At 33.8% G+C, this 22,437-nt stretch overlaps 1 protein-coding gene across 6 annotated transcripts in view; it reads left to right on the forward strand.

The window, feature by feature from the left end:
- The window catches only part of GLS (glutaminase), an 85,011-nt gene that overhangs the window by 17,682 nt on the left and 44,892 nt on the right, over nucleotides 1-22,437 (forward strand). For 4 of the 6 annotated variants that reach the window (XM_019974147.2, XM_019974149.2, XM_019974151.2 and 1 more), the window contains exons 4-9: nucleotides 1,257-1,386; nucleotides 2,343-2,422; nucleotides 9,383-9,546; nucleotides 13,298-13,356; nucleotides 20,918-20,950; nucleotides 21,036-21,094. In XM_019974147.2, coding sequence (XP_019829706.2) covers nucleotides 1,257-1,386; nucleotides 2,343-2,422; nucleotides 9,383-9,546; nucleotides 13,298-13,356; nucleotides 20,918-20,950; nucleotides 21,036-21,094 — 525 coding nt within the window. The other 2 variants (XM_070769466.1, XM_070769460.1) reach the window with 2 other exon arrangements.

Consider the following 22,437-nt stretch of genomic DNA (forward strand, 5'->3'; position numbering starts at 1 on the left):
TGAGTATATATTCTGGATTTTGGTCAATAGTTAAAATGTGATATCTGGCTTTTAATTCTAATATGCTATTTCGTTTAGAACATTGAATTAAGATACTGAGATAAAAATTTATCATTTACCATGGACTGAAAAATTGAGACTGTCTATTCTCCAACTCTCCTTTTATGATTAGTGCATGTTATTTACTTTCAGGTTACACAGAGTTTTCTTATCTGTAAAATGGGGAAATTACCTTCTTAAAGGGTTCATCTTTTGAGGGTTAAACAGGATAAATAGTACTTGAAGCTTAGTACTTTTTAGTCTGTTACGGGCTTAGTCTTAGTTGGTATAATGGCTTGATGCTCAAGTCTACAGTGTCTTCCTTTATTGATTAAGTGTTCTATTATTGAACTTCTGATACTCACTTAAGATGAGCTTAGAGTATATAGTTGGCTATTAACCTATTTATAAAACTCTTCTTTAGGGTTACATTAATAAATTGATTTTCTAGCTTAAACCCTTTTAAAACAAAGCAGAATATTGATTCAAATTATTAGATTTCATGCTTTCCCATCCACATAGTTTACCATATCATTTAAATAGTTTTTAACAGTGAAACATTTTTATTCTACAGTGTGTTACACATCTTAACAGTGCATAGAATAATGTAAACATTTTTGGTGATTCAAGTAATATAAAATTATTAAACTATTATATATTTTTTTTAAAGTTAAACATTATTTTTGCAAGCGTTTAAGTATTTTATGTTAGAGACAAATCTGACTAAACTAAGTTTTTAGCTTAGAAATGCAGCATTTTCAAAATGTAATTTATAGAAAATATGTTAAAATACGGAATGTTTAGTTTTTTGTCAAGTTTTTTCTTAAGGGACATATGTCTGAGGTTATTTCATGGAAAAATAAAGAGGATCTCAGCTATGTATTAAAGGTGGATTTTTGTTAACCAGATGTCATGCTGAATGCTTATCATGTCTGGTAGGTGAAAAAGTCTTGTTTTTAGATGGTCTTGGTACTTAACCTGGTGGAATGCTCTGTTGTTTTAATCTTTGATGCAGTTTTTAGGCTATCTAATTTACTTCTTTAATTTGTTCAGTAGCGTACAAGCAGCTACATGAAAGGGTGCTTGGAGGAAAGAAAATAATGTAGAAAGAGTATAATTTCTAGCATTTGTTTAAAATGTTGAATTTCTTTATTGTTTGCGTATTCTCCTAATATTGTTATTATTAGCAAGTACTAATTTTTTCTCATATTCCACAGATGTGTTCAAAGCAACATTGTTTTGTTGACACAAGCCTTTAGAAGAAAGTTTGTTATTCCTGACTTTATGTCTTTTACTTCACATATCGATGAATTATATGAGAGTGCTAAAAAGCAGTCTGGAGGAAAGGTAATGTTTTTGATGTGAATATTTTCCTAAACGAATAATTGAATAAATTTAGCTAAACTTGAGGTGTAGAGTGTAAAATTATGTGGTTTGTGTTTTGCTAAGTAAGAAATTTAAGTGAAACCACTGGATTAAGTTCTTTTAGAGTAACAGAAGTAAACAGAAGTTTAAATCACTCAGTTGTGTCTGACTCTTTGCTATCCAATGGACTGTAGCCCGCCAGGCTCCTCTGTCCATGGGGTTCTCAGGCAAGAATACTGGAGTGTAGCCATTTCTTTCTTCAGGGGATCTTCCTGACCCAGGGATTGAACCAAGTCTTCTGAATTGCAGGCAGATTCTTTACTGTCTGAACCACCAGGGAAGCTTAGTGCTTTGTACTTTTTTTTTAAGTGCTTTTAAAATATTTCAAATATTATGGTTAATTGTTATTTTCGTTAAAAAGAAATCTTTTTGATTTTCAAACGATTAAGGTGACCTTTATACTTTTAATTAATTAAAAAATAACTTCCTGGGAATTTCTGCAGGTATGATATCCTTAAATATTAAATAAGATGTTTACAGTTTTAAAAATCCTCTACATAATATAAGGGCTATTTTATTTATTCTTGATATTAAAAGTTTTTAGATTATGAAACCCTATTATCATGACCCTGATTAAATAAATTTTTTTTCCCTTTTAAAAAAAAATCAATTCCTAGTTCCTCTTAGACTGTTTTTTCTAGGAAGAGAGAATGCAATAGAGAACAGATGGTGACGGAGACTCTGAGAGGTCACTTAGATCTCACTTGTAATCCTCAAGTTATGCCCTTAGTTTTTATGAATATTGTTATAAAAGATACATTACAAACCCAGTGAGTACTACAAAATGTTCATTGGTGGAAGCTAAATTGAGAAATTTTTTTGATAGAAGAGAATATTTTATATTTTATCTGTTGATTTCTTTCCACTGTTTTGGATAGGTTGCAGATTATATTCCTCAACTAGCCAAGTTCAGCCCTGATTTGTGGGGTGTATCTGTTTGTACAGTAGATGGACAGAGGTAAGTTTATTTCAAATTCATCAAAACCAGCTCTAAAACTTAAATTTGCTCGCTGCATAACAATGAGCATGAGGTAGAGAGGAGCATCTTCTCTAATAGTAATTAGCCCCTTGAGATGACATAAATTCAAGAAGGCAAAGAAGTTTAAATTTTAGTTTAATTTTAAAAACTCAACTGAAATAATACTTGTTACTACATTTTGTGAGGCATTTCAGCTACATTATTCACAGTTGTAGTCTTTTTATTTGAATGTTTATTGTTCAAGGAACTAAAGTTACAGATTTGATTAGGAAAAGTAGATTTGGCAAAATATGAAATTATTCAACTAATGAACTGACCACTAATAGAATTAGTTCGCCTTTCTTCACTTAACATTGGTTACCCATACTGTCATTATTTTTGTTCCTCTTGGCTCCTGATATGATTAGCATGGTAGTTAAGACAATATAATGTAATACGTAGTCTCTTGCCCATCAGTTATTCGCAAAAGATGCAGGATTTCATGAAGCCTATGAAATTTGATTTTCAGGATATAATCACACTGCAGGTATAACCACTGACATCTGAGGATCCAGCAGAATTATAAAAAGGATAAAAATATGAGGGCACCTCAGAGAGAATAATTTGATTTAAAAAGTCAGTCAAGAGAGGCCCTTGGAAAAATGAACAAAGTTCTGAAATAGTTTTTAAAGAATGACCTTTTTATTATGCTGTAAATCAGACATAAAGATATCTTATGTTGCAGTTTGGTCTTGTCAGTCAGAAAAATTATGCCAAAAAAAAGAAAAATCATATTATTTACTCATTTAAAGACTTCAGCTCAGAAATAAAATCATTCTGTTTTTTTGTTTGCTTTTTACTAAGGTAATTATTTCTTTTTACATTAAAATATAACTTACATAAAATGAGATAAAGAACTCCTTGGTGTATACAGCTTGATAAATTTGTTAGATAATTTTATCCTAAATTTTCTTAAAACTACAAATCATAATATCCCAATTAAAGCTTTTATATGTCTCAAGTGCCTTCATTCTAAGTGATACTTGTATTTTTTTACTACTTAATCTTTCTCAAGTATTTACAGTTTTTAAAAAAATGTGATTTAGTTCAATCATACTTAATGATAAGGAATCCGAGGCCCAGAATTTGTATAAAACTGGCAGAGGTGAAACTAGCACCTAGGTCTCTAAACTTCTAGTCCATTATTCTCTCCTTTATGACAGACTTTTATCCTCATCTGGGCCTGTGAAATGAATTAAACACTCATGTGTTGTATTAAATGTTGGGTGCTGTGAACAGACACAAATTCATGAGAAGACATGGCTTATCCTATGGAATAAATTCCAGTAGGGAGTGGTATTCCTATTTTCTTGTATTTGGAGGAAATGGTTTATCATGTAGTAGAAATTTTTATATTTGAAGGAAATTATTATTAGCTAATTCTCATGCATGTCTTTTTTCTTAAACATATTTTGTATATATAGGTGATTCTTTTCATTTAGCCTTCTTATCTAGAGAAATTTTGAGACTTGACTTTGGATTAGATCATCAGATCAGATCAGATCAGATCAGTCGCTCAGTCCTGTCCGACTCTTTGCAACCCCATGAATCACAGCACGACAGGCCTCCCTGTCCATCACCAACTCCCAGAGTTCACTCAGACTCACATCCATCGAGTCAGTGATGCCATCCAGCCATCTCATCCTCTGTCGTCCCCTTCTCCTCTTGCCCCCAGTCCCTCCCAGCATCAGAGTCTTTTCCAGTGAGTCAACTCTTTGCATGAGGTGGCCAAAGTACTGGAGTTTCAGCTTTAGCATCGTTTCTTCCAAAGAAATCCCAGGGCTGATCTCCTTCAGAATGGACTGGTTGGATCTCCTTGCAGTCCAAGGGACTCTCAAGAGTCTTCTCCAACACCACAGTTCAAAAGCATCAATTCTTCGGCGCTCAGCCTTCTTCACAGTCCAACTCTCACATCCATACATGACCACAAGAAAAACCATAGCCTTGACTAGACGAACCTTTGTTGGCAAAGTAATGTCTCTGCTTTTGAATATGCTATCTAAGTTGGTCATAACTTTCCTTCCAAGGAGTAAGCATCTTTTAATTTCATGGCTGCAGTCACCATCTGTAGTGATTTTGGAGCCCAGAAAAATAAAGTCTGACACTGTTTCCACTGTTTCCCCATCTATTTCCCATGAAGTGGTGGAACCAGATGCCATGATCTTTGTTTTCTGAATGTTGACCTTTAAGCCAACTTTTTCACTCTCCTCTTTCACTTTCATCAAGAGGCTTTTGAGTTCCTCTTCACTTTCTGCCATAAGGGTGATGTCATCTGCATATCTAAGGTTATTGATATTTCTCCCGGCAATCTTGATTCCAGCTTGTGCTTCTTCCAGCCCAGCGTTTCTCATGATGTACTCTGCATATAAGTTAAATAAGCAGGGTGACCATATACAGCCTTGACATACTCCTTTTCCTATTTGGAACCAGTCTGTTGTTCCATGTTCAGTTCTAACTGTTGCTTCCTAACCTGCATACAAATTTCTCAAGAGGCAGGTCAGGTGGTCTAGTATTCCCATGTCGTTCAGAATTTTCCACAGTTTATTGTTATCCACACAGTCAAAGGCTTTGGCATAGTCAATAAAGCAGAAATAGATGGTTTTTGGAACTCTCCTGCTTTTTCCATGATCCAGTGGATGTTGGCAATTTGATCTCTGGTTCCTCTGCCTTTTCTAAAACCAGCTTGAACATCAGGAAGTTCACGGTTCACATATTGCTGAAGCCTGGCTTGGAGAATTTTGAGCATTACTTTACTAGCGTGTGAGATGAGTGCAATTGTGCAGTAGTTTGAGCATTCTTTGGCATTGCCTTTCTTTGGGATTGGAATGAAAACTGAGCTTTTCCAGTCCTGTGGCCACTGCTGAGTTTTCCAAATTTGCTGGCACATTGAGTGCAGCAGTTTCACAGCATCATCTTTCAGGATTTGGAATAGCTCAACTGGAATCCTGTCACCTCCACTAGCTTTGTTCGTAGTGATGCTTTCTAAGGCCCACTTGACTTCACATTGCAGGATGTCTGGCTCTAGGTGAGTGATCACACCATTGTGATTATCTGGGTCGTGAAGATCTTTTTTGTACAGTTCTTCTGTGTATTCTTGCCATCTCTTCTTAATATCTTCTGCTTCTGTTAGGTTCATACCATTTCTGTCCTTTATTGAGTCCATCTTTGCATGAAATGTTCCTTTGTTATCTCTGATTTTTTTAAAGAGATCCCTAGTCTTTCCCATTCTGTTGTTTTCCTCTATTTCTTTGCACTGTTCGCTGAAGAAGGCTTTCTTATCTCTTCTTGCTATTCTTTGGAACTCTGCATTCAGATGTTTATATCTTTCCTTTTCTCCTTTGCTTTCCGCTTCTCTTCTTTTCACAGCTATTTGTAAGGCCTCCCCAGACAGCCATTTTGCTTTTTTGCATTTTCCGTGGGGATGGTCTTGATCCCTGTTTCCTGTACAATTTCACGAACCTCATTCCATAGTTCATCAGGCACTCTGTCTATCAGATCTAGGCCCTTAAATCTATTTCTCACTTCCACTGTATAATCATAAGGGATTTGATTTAGATCATATCTGAATGGTCTAGTGGTTTTCCCTACTTTCTTCAATTTAAGTCTGAATTTGGCAATAAGGAGTTCATGGTCTGAGCCACAGTCAGCTCTTGGTCTTGTTTTTGCTGGAGTAGATCATAGGTAGTTCTAAATCCAAAGGTAGTAAAACAGGCTTTTGTCAGGTAATAGCATGATTGTCACGTTGAAGTTATAGGCTGAATTACAAGTTGTTCATAAATTTGATAAGAAAAATATTCTATTCTTTTTAAATATATATATACATGTTTACTTATTGTCCATCATATACTTAGAAATGAGGTGTCCCTCTGATGTCTCCATTAACTTCTGATTGTCAACGGGTAGTTTTTATAGTGCCCAGTTTCACTATGAATACGTTCCACTAGAATGAATGTGTGCCTGTATTGTGTTGGCTCATTGATGGGGACACCTGGGTACTTTAGCAAATTAAACAGAGATCTCTGCTTTTGGGGTCAGTCACAATTTTTTCATTTTCAAACCAGTTCTCTACTTCATCTGCATCCTAGCAGTTTGGTAACATAAAAAGCTTTCTTTTTGTTCCGTTGTTTATCTCCATGGTGATAATGATTGCCTTTGGTGTCAGCTCTATCAAGTTTGTAAAACTGGATGCTGTTTGTTTTAGTGGGGCTGGAAATTATGAATAGATATGGTTCACAAGAAGAGGCGTTTTTAGAGAGGGGCTCAGAGAACAATATTGAATAAACTGAGCCCCATTTAAAAACTAACCACAGTTTCAGTTCAGCTCAGTCGCTTAGTCGTGTCCGACTCTTTGCAACCCCATGAATAGCAGCACGCCAGGCCTCCCTGTCCATCACCAACTCCCGGAATTCACCCAAACTCATGTCCATTGAGTCAGTGATGCCATCCAGCTGTCTCATCCTCTGTCATCCCCTTCTCCTCCTGTCCCCAATCCCTCCCAGCATCAGTCTTTTCCAATGAGTCAATTCTTCGCGTGAGGTAGCCAAAGTATTACAGGTTCAGCTTTAGCATCAGTCCTTCCAAAGAACACCTAGGACTGATCTCCTGTAGATGGATTCGTTGGATCTCCTTGCAGGCCAAGGGACTCTCAAGAGTCTTCTCCAGCACCACAGTTCAAAAGCATCAATTCTTCGGCGCTCAGCCTTCTTCATAGTCCAACTCTCACATCCATACATGACCACAGGAAAAACCATAGCCTTGACTAGACGAACCTTTGTTGGCAAAGTAATGTCTCTGCTTTTGAATATGCTATCTAGGTTGGTCATAACTTTCCTTCCAAGGAGTAAGCATCTTTTAATTTCATGGCTGCAGTCACCATCTGTAATGATTTTGGAGCCCAGAAAAATAAAGTCTGACACTGTTTCCACTGTTTCCCCATCTATTTCCCATGAAGTGGTGGAACCAGATGCCATGATCTTTGTTTTCTGAATGTTGACCTTTAAGCCAACTTTTTCACTCTCCTCTTTCACTTTCATCAAGAGGCTTTTGAGTTCCTCTTCACTTTCTGCCATAAGGGTGATGTCATCTGCATATCTAAGGTTATTGATATTTCTCCCGGCAATCTTGATTCCAGCTTGTGCTTCTTCCAGCCCAGCGTTTCTCATGATGTACTCTGCATATAAGTTAAATAAGCAGGGTGACCATATACAGCCTTGACATACTCCTTTTCCTATTTGGAACCAGTCTGTTGTTCCATGTCCAGTTCCAACTGTTGCTTCCTAACCTGCATACAAATTTCTCAAGAGGCAGGTCAGGTGGTCTGGTATTCCCGTCTCTTTCAGAATTTTCCACAGTTTATTGTGATCCACACAGTCAAAGGCTTTGGCATAGTCAATAAAGCAGAAATAGATGGTTTTTGGAACTCTCCTGCTTTTTCCATGATCCAGTGGATGTTGGCAATTTGATCTCTGGTTCCTCTGCCTTTCCTAAAGCCAGCTTGAACATCTGAAAGTTCATGGTTCACGTATTGCTGAAGCCTTGCTTAGAGAATTTTGAGCATTACTTTACTAGCGTGTGAGATGAGTGCAATTGTGCAGTAGTTTGAGCATTCTTTGGCATTGCCTTTCTTTGGGATTGGAATGAAAACTGAGCTTTTCCAGTCCTGTGGCCACTGCTGAGTTTTCCAAATTTGCTGGCACATTGAGTGCAGCACTTTCACAGCATTATCTTTCAGGATTTGAAATAGCTCCACTGAAATTCCATCACCTCCACTAGCTTTGTTTGTAGTGATGCTTTCTAAGGCCCACTTGACTTCACATTCCACGATGTCTGGCTCTAGGTGAGTGATCACACCATTGTGATTATCTGGGTCATGAAGATCTTTTTTGTACAGTTCTTCTGTGTATTCCTGCCACCTCTTAATATCTTCTGCTTCTGTTAGGTCCATGCTATTTCTCTTCTTTATTGAGCCCATCTTTGCATGAAATGTTCCTTGGTATCTCTAGTTTTCTTGAAGAGATCTCTAGTCTTCCCCTTTCCCATTCTGTTCTTTTCTTCTATTTCTTTGCATTGATCGCTGAGGAAGGCTTTCTTATCTCTCCTTGCTATTCTTTGGAACTCTGCATTCAGATGCTTATATCTTTCCTTTTCTCCTTTGCTTTTCGCTTCGCTTCTTTTCACAGCTATTTGTAAGGCCTCCCCAGACAGCCATTTTGCTTTTTTGCATTTCTTTTCCATGGGGATGGTCTTGATCCCTGTCTCCTATACAATGTTACAAACGTCCGTCCGTCCATAATTCTTCAGGCACTTTATCTATCAGATCTAGTCCCTTAAATCTATTTCTCACTTCCACTGTATAATCATAAGGAATTTGATTTAGGTCATACTTGAATGGTCTTGTGGTTTTCCCTACTTTCTTCAATTTAAATCTGAATTTTTCAATAAGGACTTCATGATCTGAGCCGCAGTCAGATCCCGGTCTTGTTTTTGCTGACTGTATAGAGCTTCTCCATCTTTGACTGCAAAGAACAGTTTAGCCTTGATTAAAGCTATGAGTAAAAAAAAAAAAATGGTGACTGATTTCTAAAAGCCTAGTTCATTTTATATGTTAGAATACAGATAGAAGTAAGGAGGGTCATACCCTCTTGTCCTCAGAGGCAGTTTTTCACATTACTTATTATGTAATAATTTTGAGCCAGTCTCTTACTTGAGTACTTGTAAACGTTTGTATTTTTTAAATAAACATATTTATTCTTACTTATTCTTTAATGTCCAAGTAAACTTGTAGTTGAATTATGGGAAAGCTGTTGTAAATTAGAATTAACATGTAAATAACAGCTGTAATTATTGTTACATTTTTTTCCCAATTGATCTAAATTGTTTTATAAATCTACTTTTAAATAGGCATTCTGTTGGAGATACCAAAGTTCCATTTTGTCTTCAGTCCTGTGTAAAGCCTTTGAAATATGCCATTGCTGTTAATGACCTTGGAACAGAATATGTGCATCGATATGTTGGGAAAGAGCCAAGTGGATTAAGGTTCAACAAACTGTTTTTAAATGAAGATGGTAAGAATTATATAAAAGTTACTTGGAAAAAGAAATACCTCATTTTCCTGTGTATATCTAAGTAGTTTTTTTTTTATTTTGAAGGAAAAAAATTGAAACATTCATACTTTTTCATCTGTCATGAAAATGCTTTGAAACCCATAGAGATAGTTTAATCACTTACTTTAAAAAATAGTTTTATTTAGGCATTTTTATACCACTGGAGGGTGAGGTGGAGAGATGATAAGGGCAGAAAGTAAGACTTTCACTGTATAATTACCCATAGGGGAATATCTTATAAAATTTCAGTGTCTGGAATTTGTTGGTTAGCATCGAAACTAAATGATACTGGTTATCAAAAATACCATTTTTGGTTGTCAATATCAATGTTATCAATATTAGTTATTGACGCTAAATGATGGGTACATGCACACTTGTATTCTTTCTTTCTACTTTTGTATATTATATATGTTTGAAAACTTCCATTATAAAAAGCTTTTATGGTGGCCCTCATAGAGATGATGTTTTTGCTTTTTCTCTTCCATAACATTTAGTATATGAAAAAAATATCTTGTTTTAAATAGTTGGATAACTAACAAGTCTAAATACTTTACAGGAATCCAAAAAAAAGAGAATGACAAAGGTAGATAGAACTTTGATAGAGATTTTAAATGGAAACACCAACATACAGATTGGTTTCTATTTTTTAGTCTTTTGGGCATATGCTAGGTTCCTCATGTGCTGAGTTAAAATAGAATTGAAAACAAAAGTAAAGGAATTCAGTGATTGCAACCACTCTTGTAGTTTTTCTTTATGGTGCATGAAAAATGAACATATCCCTTATACTCATTGTTTTATTAATTTTTTTAAGTGAAGCTACAACTGGTATTTTCTTATGCTTCTTTTTCTGTTTGTTTTGAGGGCAGTTCCATTTTCTTTTTTATTTTACCATAATCTTTTTATTCTGTGGCTTCCCTTGTGGCTCAGCTGGTAAAGAATCCACCTGCAATGTGGGAGACCTGGGTTTAATCCTTGAGTTTGGAAGATCCCCTGGAGAAGTTTCAGAAAGTTTACCCACTCCAGTATTCTGGCCTAGAGAATTCCATGGAGTTTATAGTCCATGGGGTCGCAAAGAATTGGACACAACTGAGCTGTTTTCACTTTGACTTTCAACGTTCTAGAGCTCTAGAGACTGAACCTGATGTCAAAAATGAGAGGATAAATACTTGAATATATACAAATACAAGTATAGGCTAATTTAGCACAGCCTGATTTCTGTATTTTGCTTTCTGTCTGCATGTGGTTTCCCTTTCAGATGGATATAATACTGGAGATTTTTTGTTTTTTGGCTTCCCTTTGGCTGTGTACTGTTTTTCTGTGTCAATAATCATTCTTATTTGGTGTGATCTCAAAGAAAGCAGACTTCTCTTAGCATAATTTGAAATAGGTGAAATTGTACTACTTAGACAGTATTCCTGTACTAAGTTTTATTTTAACTTTTGTAACTCGCCATTCAGTTCAGTTCAGCCGCTCAGTCGTGTCTGACTCGGTGACCCCATGAACCACAGCACTCCAGGCCTCCCTGTCCATCACCAACTCCCGGAGTTTATCCAAACTCATTGAGTTTGGTGATGCCATCCAACCATCTCATCCTCTGTTGTCCCCTTCTCCTCCTGCCTTCAATCTTTCCCAGCATCAGGGTCATTTCAGTGAGTCAGCCCTTTGCATCAGGTGGCCAAAGTATTGGAGGTTCAGCTTCAGCATCATTCCTTCCAAAGAACACCCAGGACTGATCTCCTTCAGAATGGACTGGTTGGATCTCCTTGCAGTCCAAGGGACTCTCAAGAGTCTTCTCCAACAGCACAGTTCAAAAGCATCAATTCTTCGGCGCTCAGCTTTCTTCACAGCCCAACTCTCACATCCATACATGACTCCTGGAAAACTTGTCATTATCATAATCCAAAATGTTAAAGCAGAGCTAGCTACTAAATCACATTGTTGATCTTATATTGAGGAGAATAATGTACTGTTAGGTTACCCAATTTTTTGTCATTATTGTTTTTTAATTAAACAGTTTTAACAGTTTTATTGAAATGGAATTCACCTACCACATAATTTACTCATTCAAAATGTACTACTTAATGACTTTTAGTATATTCATAGAGTTGTACAGTCATGACCACAACCAATCATGGGACGCTTACCACCCCAAATGATACCCTATGCCCATTAGTAGTCTATTTCTCTTCTGTGCCTCGAAACTAGTAATCTACTTGCTGTATCTATGGGTTTGCCTATTCTGTACGTTCTATGTACATGGAATCATTATATTTGGTCTTTTATGACTGGCATATTTTACTTTTTTTAGCATATGTTTTTAAGGTGCTTTCATGTTGGGCATATGTCAGTGCTTCATTTTTAATTGCTGAATAATACTCCATTGTATGGATAATAATAACACATTTTGTTTACCCATTCATCATTTGGCAGGATGTTTGAGTTGTGGGTTATTTTTCAGTTTTTTTTAACTATTACCAGTAATACTGCTAAGAACATTTGTGTACACATAAGTTTTTATTTTTCTTGGTTATATAGTGAGACTGGAATTCCTGGGTCATACAGAAGTCTTCAACAGTTGAAGAATTTCCTTGTTTAGCTCTAGACTCATCTCACAGAAGATAACTTGCTTAAAATTCAAGGAGACACAAAATGTAGCAATAACTTATGAACTCTGCTAGATTTGTTATGTTAGATAGGAACTTGTTCCCAACGAAGTAAGTTACTACCACAAACAGATAGATTAGGAATTATGCTTTCAGATAAATGTTTCCCGTGCCCCTGTTTGGCATTTGTGCTGTACTGTAAATGACAATATAATCAGCTGAGACTTTGAAATTCTCTTTATTGGAAGAATTAGAAGAGGTAGGATTTTGGATGAACTTAAATTTTAAGTAGTTTTTTAATTATATAAAATACGTCCTTATTGTCAGGAAATATAGAAAGCATGGACAATACAACTTAAATACCCTGTAATCTTTTTATCCTATATGTATTACTTGTTTGTGTTTTCTTTTTCTGCATGTGTATGTGGAGAAGAAAATGGTAGCCCACTCCAGTATTCTTACCTGGAGGATCCCCATGGACGGAGGAGACTAAGTGGGCTGCAGTTCATGGGGTCGCAAAGAGTTGGGACATGACTGATTGACTGAGCATGTACATATATATATATATATATATATATATATATATACATAAATAAGAAAGTAAAATACTTTCTAAAAGGAAAATTGGGTCCACACTAGATATGCTTTTACCAAGGTGATTTTTAATAGTAATACTATTTGATTGCTTAGTGATGTGCCAAAACATTGCATGTGTTTTAATTCATTCAAGTACTCTGATTTGCTGAGATATCGGTGCTGTTTAGAGATGGGAGAATTGAGGCACAGTGAAATTCAGTTACTTGCCCAGGATCAAATAGCTAGTAAATGGCATAGTTAGGAAATTTGAATGTGCTCTTATACCACTGTTCTCTGTCTTTCTGTATCTGAATTTTTGTTTGCCTGTATAATTATAGTAGCTTCTGAGAAGTGTATTACTGGTTTGATGTGTAAAGACAATTGCATTCTTCCACTTTCTACCTCCCACCCCCAAAAAGAATTGTAACAGTGGCTTATATAAAGAAAATAGGTGTATGTTCATGGGAAGTACCTGCATCACAGAAAGTGGTATCAGGTACTTAACATAATTCTGTTGCTTTTATATTTTTCAGATAAACCACACAATCCTATGGTAAATGCTGGAGCAATTGTTGTGACTTCATTAATAAAGGTAAACTGTTGATGTTTTAATCTAGTAATATTTTTAAATACTAAGGCATAAATATGAACCTTATGTAGAATTGTGAAAAGTTTTCTTTTGGTGTTAAGTTAATCTTATGGTATAAGGTTAGAATTTTTATTTATTTCAAAATAAATGATGTAGTTTCAAGGGCAGAATTAAAAACAGATGACTCATTATAAATTCTAACGCTTACTCTTGACCTGAAGATCTGGCAGAAATTCAAAAAGAAGTTTCTGTTGAACAGTAGTCACAGTTTTTCTTCTTAAAGTTTTAATATTTTTTTCTTTCTCTTTTTGGCTCTTTTAGAATGAACAGATATAAACAGAATTAACAGCATGTTACTGTTTGATGTTTGTCATCAGCATATGTAGGGACAAATGTTCTGGTACTTTGTGTTAAAGACAAAGTACATTTACCCTTGAATATTCTCAAGTCCTTGACTTTCATGAACTGTAATCACAGTTTTCATTTGAACTTGTTTCATTTGTTTTACTTGAATCGTAAACAAGACTTATTCCAATTATTAAGTTATTTTATTTTTCCTACTCTTTGGTTTGTTTACACTGTATGTTTTCTTGTTAAGTGTCTAGTTTGCCTTAATAATTGGAAATACTAATGTTGTATTGAAATAAGTATTTGAAAATGGTTCTATTTTATGACACTGCTTAGGTTTTTAATTTCTAATTATAAGTTTCATTTATATTCAATTATGTTTCATTTGTGTTTGCAACATTTATATACTTTCTTCAGTAAATCTGTGCATATCTATTCATGGTTAAAGATAACATAGCTGTATGGCTTTGTAGATGCATTTCTGAGGATGAGATACCTTGGTTACTCAAGGAATGTTTGAATATAAGTTATACCCTTGGCCAATTAATAAAATCTCATCTAGTTTGTATGCTATAAATTCTCTTAACTCTCATGAATTTATTGTTTTTGATCATGAGGAAAAGCCTTTAAAATAGAGTAGTATCTTAAGAATGTATATGTTGTTATTTTGAAGCAAATGCTTTGTAAGTACTGGCCACTTAATCCTTGTAACTCCAGTGACATAGATATTATAGCCAAGTATTATTTTTTAATGTAAGTAATTTTAGGCTATGGAAATTTTCAGTTTGCCCGTTATAACCTCTAGTTATTTGTTGCTGTTTAATATAAGAGAAGAGTTGTCAGTTTGAGATGAAAGAAACTACTTGTTTATTATAAAAAGTTATGAGTATATGATAGGCATAGTCATGCCTTCAGGTAGCTTACAGTACAAGGTGAGGTATATACCAGTAAATGGACCCTTACAATGAAATACTACAGTGAGAGAAAAGTTTCATTAATAATTGTTCAGATTTGCACATGTAACTTAAATTAGAAGTAAGGAAAATTATGATAATAAAAGGTATGCATTAGTGCTTGATGAGAAAACCACTAGAATGGTTCTAACCCTTTTTTGGGTCCAGAAAAAATGTTCACATACCATGATTTTATATGAACTGTAGGGAGTTCACAGACCCTTTGAAGCTGACCCATTGATCTCAGTTTAAGAACTTTTACACTGGAGAGAGATTAACATAGCACACCAATAGTATTTTCAAGAAAGGACATATGTAAATGATTAGTAGCAGTCTTGCTTAACTGCATGCAGTTAAACATCTTTTGTTTAATGATTCATGGGCTTAATATACTACACTGAAATGCTGCATGTGAGAAATGCATGTCTGGTCATACCACATCATTACTTTATAAGTTTCACTTACCATGTTCAATCATACACCATAAATTATATATTGAGCCACATTAATATAAGTACTGAGAAACAGTTCAAAAAACACACATACACAGCATAAGTGTGGTTGTATCTAACTGTGCATTTAACTGAGTCATCTTGTCTTTACAAATTTGATCAGAAATTATAAATTTAGAAACATTTACTGACAAAGTTGGAAATGAAGCTTTGGGGTATGGTTCATATTTAAGGTCACTTTATTTGAATTTTTCTGTTTTATTTTTAGATGGTGTTTCACAAGTTTTATGTTGTGTTTTTTTTTTTTTTTTAATGAAGTTCATCTAAATCTTGGAGGGGTAAGCTTGACATACCTCTGTGTAAAATTGTCCCAGAATATAATACTTTTCTTGGACTCTTTAAAAAAAGAAGTCAAAATTTTTATAAACACCTGTCTGTGATCTCTGCAGATTATATGATCACATAATATTTATAAATTGGTAGTTGAAGCTGAAGTAATAAAACCATAGCTGAAGGGGTTTTCAAGCTCAGCCCTCTTACTCTATAAATAGGTAAAATGAGGAAATAGACTTGATAGGTTCTAACAGCAGTGGACTTGGCTTAAGCTAAATCTCCTGATTTTCTGTTTGCTGTTCATTCAAATTCACACTGCCATTTTTAATGTAACTGTTTGCTGTTTTCTTGATGACATCTTTGTCTTTACCTAGCATAGTTAGATTGTCTAAAAAGTTGAGAAATATTATTTTCCTTATTTCACTTATACAGAAGATACCAGTTTATTGAATTAGAAGTCAGTCTCATTTTTAGTGAGTGTGTATAGTCATTCTTTGGACATTAGTCAGTGCTTGTTATCTGTAAGGAACTAGGCCTCTTATCAAGGAGCTTACACTTTGAGTACCTGAAGTGTGGCTCTTATACCTTGGCTACTCATTGTGAATTCTGTTTTTTAACTGATGACCTTAAGGTTATTTTTTTCTTTCAAAATTCAAGACTTTATTATGATGCTATTAAAATATTTTCTTCATGTTATCCCCCTCCCCCCAAACACATAAATTAGTAGAGTCTTTAGTAAGACTCTTTATTTCATAATTTTGTAGTATTGATATTTTTTCCTTGTAGGATTGGTGGTGATCCTCAGGAAATGGGGGAAGAGGCAGAGCAGATGTTCAAAAGGATTAGCAGATTGTGGAAAAAAGGAGGATTTGGACAGAAGGAACCTGTTGCATAAATTCTTAACTACTAAACTTGTAGGAAAACTCCAATATTTAAAATTTTAAACAAAGCTATATAGGTAAATACCTTCATAAAAGAAAATGTCATTTTTGTACTTAAAATGCACATAATTTAAAAAACCATGAAGGTGCTAACCTCTTTCTCTCTGTGGTAGCTGCTAAACTTAAAGGAATATTTTTTGATGCAGTTTGTTATATTTGATGATGATGATAATGTGGTTGTTTGACTTAAAGGAAACAGTAAAAATAAATTTGAAAGCACAGTTGTTCTGGATGAAACAGGAGTATCCTTACATTATTTTTTAATCTCAGTTTCAGTTTAAAGGTTAAGATCTTGTGATAATTTGAAGGCTGGGTGGGAAAATTAGGGCAACGTATTAAAATTATCACACTTCTACTTTTTTATTTTAAAGGTAAAGAGTAAATTGCATTGTCTTATATGTTTGTACCTCAGTACTACTGGTAATTTCTGGTTTTTGTCATCTGAATAACTTGATTTCTCTTCTTTTTTTTAGTCCAAAGTATTTTTGAGTTTAAATTTTTGGAGGTTTTTCCCTGTCTTTTTTTTTTTTTTTTAAATTAATCATGCTCCATAAAAAATCAAGGCAAATTTAGTTAGTATGTATGGAGTGTTCAGTTTGGTCATGTTGACCATGACTTGTTACACGGGAGGCAGTTTGTGACTCTGGGGTGCAATGGATGATGCCTTGAACTTGGTAACAATAAGAAAGGATTGTAATTGACTTATATTTACTTCATGTTTATATCAATAGATATGCTTGGGGTTGGTAATTGGTATCAATTTCTGTTACTTTATTTTTAGGGTTAATCTATGGAAGTACTAGATTTAGAACAGTATTTTTTACGTGTAATAATCTGTATTAATCCTCCACCTATTATTTAGCTTTAAAGCATTTTCTTTGGCTAGATTAAGCTAAGTGTTTTATAAAATCATTTTTAGTTACCTCTTTTTGCCTTTTTCTTCTATCTCTTTTTTCCTTTTTGATTTAATTTTCAATTAGCTTCTATACCTCTATACTTTATGAATGAATCAAGTGACTTACAAAATTGTGATTAATGTGTTGACTTTAAATGAGTAATATTAAATTTATTGGCACATGTCCCTATTTTTAATGATATTTCACCTGTTCTGTGATATATAGTACATGATTCAGTACATGAGTATATTGCAAAAACAGGTTGTAAAACTACTCTAATATATTTATTTTAGTTCTTTTAATAGCCAATGTTAAAACTCTTTATCAAATTTTAATGGCCAGTGTTAATACGTCTTTATTAAATTTTTATTCATAAAAGTTTTCCTCAATGGAATGTAAATTCTTTAACTTGATAGGTACATTTATCAAAAAATTTTCAGGGTCTGATTACTAACCTTCTCAAACATAAACCACATGGCTTGCATTTTAAAAGTCTTGTGGTAAATGGGTTACATGTTTTGGTAAATGTATTTTGTCCAACGTATCTTTTTTATGTTTTCCTACGGTATATAATATAAAGATATATATCTAATAATGCTTGTACAGTGACTTAACACTGAAATAAACATATCCCTAGGCATGGGAATATTTTTCCAATATATAGAGGGGCATTGATATTAAAACTATCAGTTTCCAAGTCTGTTTCCTTTTGTGCCTTTTCTTAAAATTAATCTGTCTTTGGTCCAGTTTTCCCCATATTTTCCAAAAGAAAGGCATACTTCTCATGTCCCAAATTTTACTGTGGTGCACTGCTTCAGATTGTAAAAACTTCTTGGGCACCATCAGAAGAGAACATTTTAAAAGACTGTAGTTATGGTATTGCTGATGTGAATTACTGTAATCAGTATAATGACTGGGAACAAATCTTATATACCAGGTTGTTTCCAGTGTTTGGTTTCAGCAGAAGGGAAGAGGATCTGATCAAGTTGTTAGTTAATAAGAACATTAAGTGTAGTTTTTGAAGATATATTTTACTGTGTGACCTTTGTATGTAATGAGATAAATGTGCAAAGGATTGAGTGATACTGTTACAACAAAACCTTTCTGATTTCCATCTACTCATCTGTTGTCAGCAAGATTTCTCAACTTTTACATCTGTAAAAATTCAAAATAAGAGAATTAAACTTTTTATTCTAACAATTAAAATATCCACTGTTATATGAACTAATTAAAAATCAGTTACTATTTAAAAAATATTCTAAAGGAAATTCTAAATTTCCTTTAACTTTATATGAAAAATTTTAAATGTAACACAGAATAAACAATAGTATAACCAGCTGCCATCCACCCATTCCTGGCTTCAATTTTCATAACATTTGTTCCTTCACTGTACCCCACTACTGGAGAAATGATTTTTTTTTTTTAAGAGTTTGTTTTGCTTTGGCGGGATGGTACAGGGGTAGGATTTACTTTAGGTTATTTGGTATGTGTATGTGTGTTTTTTTCTAACAACTGTGCAAATAAACTTTATGCTGTAAATTTTTCAAAATTAGAATGACATAATGATTACCAGATTCCATATATCCCTGGGGTATATGAAACCTTTACAAGAGATGACAGGGGCAAACACATCTTATCAACTTAAATGCTATTTCTAGGTAAATAATAAAAAGAAACATTAATCAAGTACTTTTATGATTAAATGGGGAAGTTTTAAGTAGAGATTTCTTGAGTCAACACAATCATTTAAATATTTTGCCTATTTACATAATCTGCCAGAACATTTCAGATAGTTTACCCAAAATGTTATATGATGATAGACATTGACAAATATCAGTTGCTTCTTAAAAATACCAGTTGTTTCTGAAAAATAGCATAGAAGTAAAACCTAATTGTACATTAGTTTAGTAAGCTGCAAAGTAGATCAACAACATGACTATAGTCAAGAGTTGAGACAGTTTTTGCTTGTTTTTTTTTAAAATTAAACATGACAGCTAAACAAAGAAAGTACAGTTTAGGTCAGAGAATGAAAGTTCAATATAATTTGTTTATTTTACATTGATTAATTGTATAACCAGTAATTATCCATGTGACATCCCTATGCAAATGATGACAATTTTTTCCAAAAGAGTTGTTTTTTGTGCTTTTTCAAAGGTTGAAAAGGTTTTTGTGGTTTAAATGTTGTTACATATTTTACAGCATTAGGATCTATGGAATATTTTGACAACTGCAACAGTTCAATGAAGTTGGTAATTTCTTCTTTTAATTATTTTTCATTGAACAGCTTTGGAGTTACATTTCTACATTTTGATTTCTGGTGTATTATAAAGAAAGAAAACTTATGATATGTCAAAGGACACTTTAGAGGAAATACAAAGATAGTGATTACAGTATGGCTGTAACTATATTATCCTTAACTTGTTTAATTTGTTAATTCCTGCTTTTGAAGAAATAGTGTGGTGGTCTTTCCAGCTACTGATTTGTGTATGTGATTGCACATTCTTTCTCAAATAAGTTCATTTGTTAAGTTTTCAGATTATCAGCCACATCCTAATCCACTTGTATAGTGGAGAATGAACCTGGCTTTATTCAATTAAATAATACTCTGGTACTTCCCCCCATCCCCGTGTAATAAAACTTTAAATTGTATTGTTTTGGGTTTTTTGATGGCAAAGTTAAAATTTTCCAGTTTTCAAATTTTAGTTGTCAAATTACTTCATTTTAAACTTGTTTTAAAAATTAGAGATGTATTGTTTCTTTTGGGTGCATATCACCAATTAATACGTTTGATTTCAGATCTACAACTTACTGCTTTGTAAACTTCGCCGAGGTAAAATGAAACCATTTGGCTACTTGAACTGATCTACGTTACATAGATTTTTCCTGTTGACATTTTCAGTAGCAGCTAACTTGTCAGAAATAGAAGTGATGAAACAATACATCCTCCATTCTCTGAATTGGCCTAATGCTAAATACAAATGTAGCTAATTTTTTTAGACTATGAAATAGATTTTTTTAGTTCAAGTATTGCTATAACAAGTGAGATATTAAAGGTAGAATCTCTCTACATTAGTAAAGTGTATCCAGAATGTATACCTATACTAGCATTGTAAAAGATTAGTTTTGCAACATAACTTATTTTCTAACTCTAATACTGGCTTAAGGTTTAAGAAATACAAGTATTTCTACTTATATTTTAAAAATATAAGTAGGTTGTTCTTAATTGAAAACCATAATATATATATGCTTAATTCTTTGCTAAGGGTGAAACTTTAAGTTTTTTTTAATGTGAAATCAAATAATAACATACATTCTAGCAGATTATGGTGTTATGAAAGATAAGGGGATTTGAGGAATTTGTATTTAAAATTCTGTAACTTTGGGTTGGGAAGTTATACTTAAAATAAAGCATTCCCTTTGTAATTCAGATCCATTCTCAACATGCACGTATTAATGTAGGGACATGTAAAAAAAGATTATATAAATATTAAATTACCTTATGAGTATATCCGAGATTTAAAAGTACTAATGCACAGTATATTAATTATAAAAGATAGCAATTTGGAATTTTAATATAATATTCACTTAAAGCTTAACTGTGATGGAGTCTATATTAACATTTATGTCTCATTTCTTTGCAGCAAGGAGTGAATAATGCTGAAAAATTTGACTATGTAAGTATAATATAGAACTCAGTTTTCATGCTACATTCTCTGTTTTGTTTTTTGATTACTAATAGTTTCTCATTTTGGTTTATAGGTAATGCAGTTTTTAAATAAGATGGCTGGTAATGAATATGTTGGATTCAGTAATGCAACGTGAGTCTGATTTTTTATTTAGGCTTTTGTGATAGGTTAGATCTCTTGAAATTTTTAAAATCTAAGCCACAGAATTTATTTTAAATACTCTTTTCTGACTTAATGTATATAATACTTCAGTGTGTTCCCTGATAGCTCAGATGGTAAAGAATCCTCAAGAGATGCAGGTTCAATCCCTGGGTTGGGAAAATCCCCTGGAAGAGGGCATGGCAACCCATTATTCTTGGCCTGGAGAGTCCCATGGACAGAGGAGCCTGGAGGGCTACAGTCCATAGGGTTGCAAAGAGTCGGACACGGCTGAAGGAGCTTAGTACGCATACACACACACACATCAGTGAACAAATACTTATTTAGAATTTGGTCATTAGAGAGAAATGTGTGATTTCTAAATCACCTGAGGGAGAACACTTAAAGTACCTTTTACTACTTTTTATAAACTTCTTGTGAGAAAGCATGTAATTAGAAGAGACCCTAAATTTATGTCAAGTGACTGACACTTTCTCGATTTTTTCTTTGCCTATAATGCTTATCTTCCCTCTGGTAATCTCTCTGTGCCTGGCTAACTTGATTTTTGCCCCAACATTTTATTTTGAAATTTAGAAATCTATAGAAAAGTTGAAACAACAAATAATGAAAATCTGGACATCTTTCACTTATGTTTTCTGATCAGTATTTTGTCTCATTTGCTTTTTTCTCAACCTGTTTCTCTCCTTAGATGGACAATTTAAAACAAATGTGCGTCTCTTCACACACACATGTACATGTATATAAATATACATATATGTGAGGTAGTTTTTTGTCTTTTTAAAATGGAACAGTCCTCCTAACCTAGACCCTTGCTTTTTAAAATTTTATTAAATGGCTTTTTTTTTTTTTTGTCTTGTCAGTGGAACATAAATTTTTCTGTGAAGGAGGAATAGATAGTAAATATTTTGTATTTGTGGGCCATATGGTCTCTGTTGCAACTGCTCAGCTCTACTCTTTTAGTAGAAAAGCAAGCAATAAACACTGAGGATGTGTTTCAAAAAACCTTATTTATAAAAGCATGGACCAGATATGGCCCATTGGCTTTCCCCATTTTGAATAGGATTGTTTCCTAGTGATTAGACAAGGCTTAAACATTTTTGGCATGAAAACTAAACTTAGGTGTTGCTTTGTATTTCATGTTGTCTGCCTTACCAACTTTTATGCATCAGCTAAGTGTCTTTCCCAGGAAGTTTTTTTATTAATCTCATCTCACCTTTCTTCTGTGCTCTCATATTACCATATTTTATTGAACTTATTCTACAGTTCTGTCTCTTTTTGCCTCATCATTGCCATTAGACTTTGACCTCCTTAATTCC

The sequence above is a fragment of the Bos indicus genome, chromosome 2, assembly GCF_029378745.1.
Source record: "Bos indicus isolate NIAB-ARS_2022 breed Sahiwal x Tharparkar chromosome 2, NIAB-ARS_B.indTharparkar_mat_pri_1.0, whole genome shotgun sequence".
In the NCBI taxonomy this organism is placed as follows: domain Eukaryota; kingdom Metazoa; phylum Chordata; class Mammalia; order Artiodactyla; family Bovidae; genus Bos; species Bos indicus.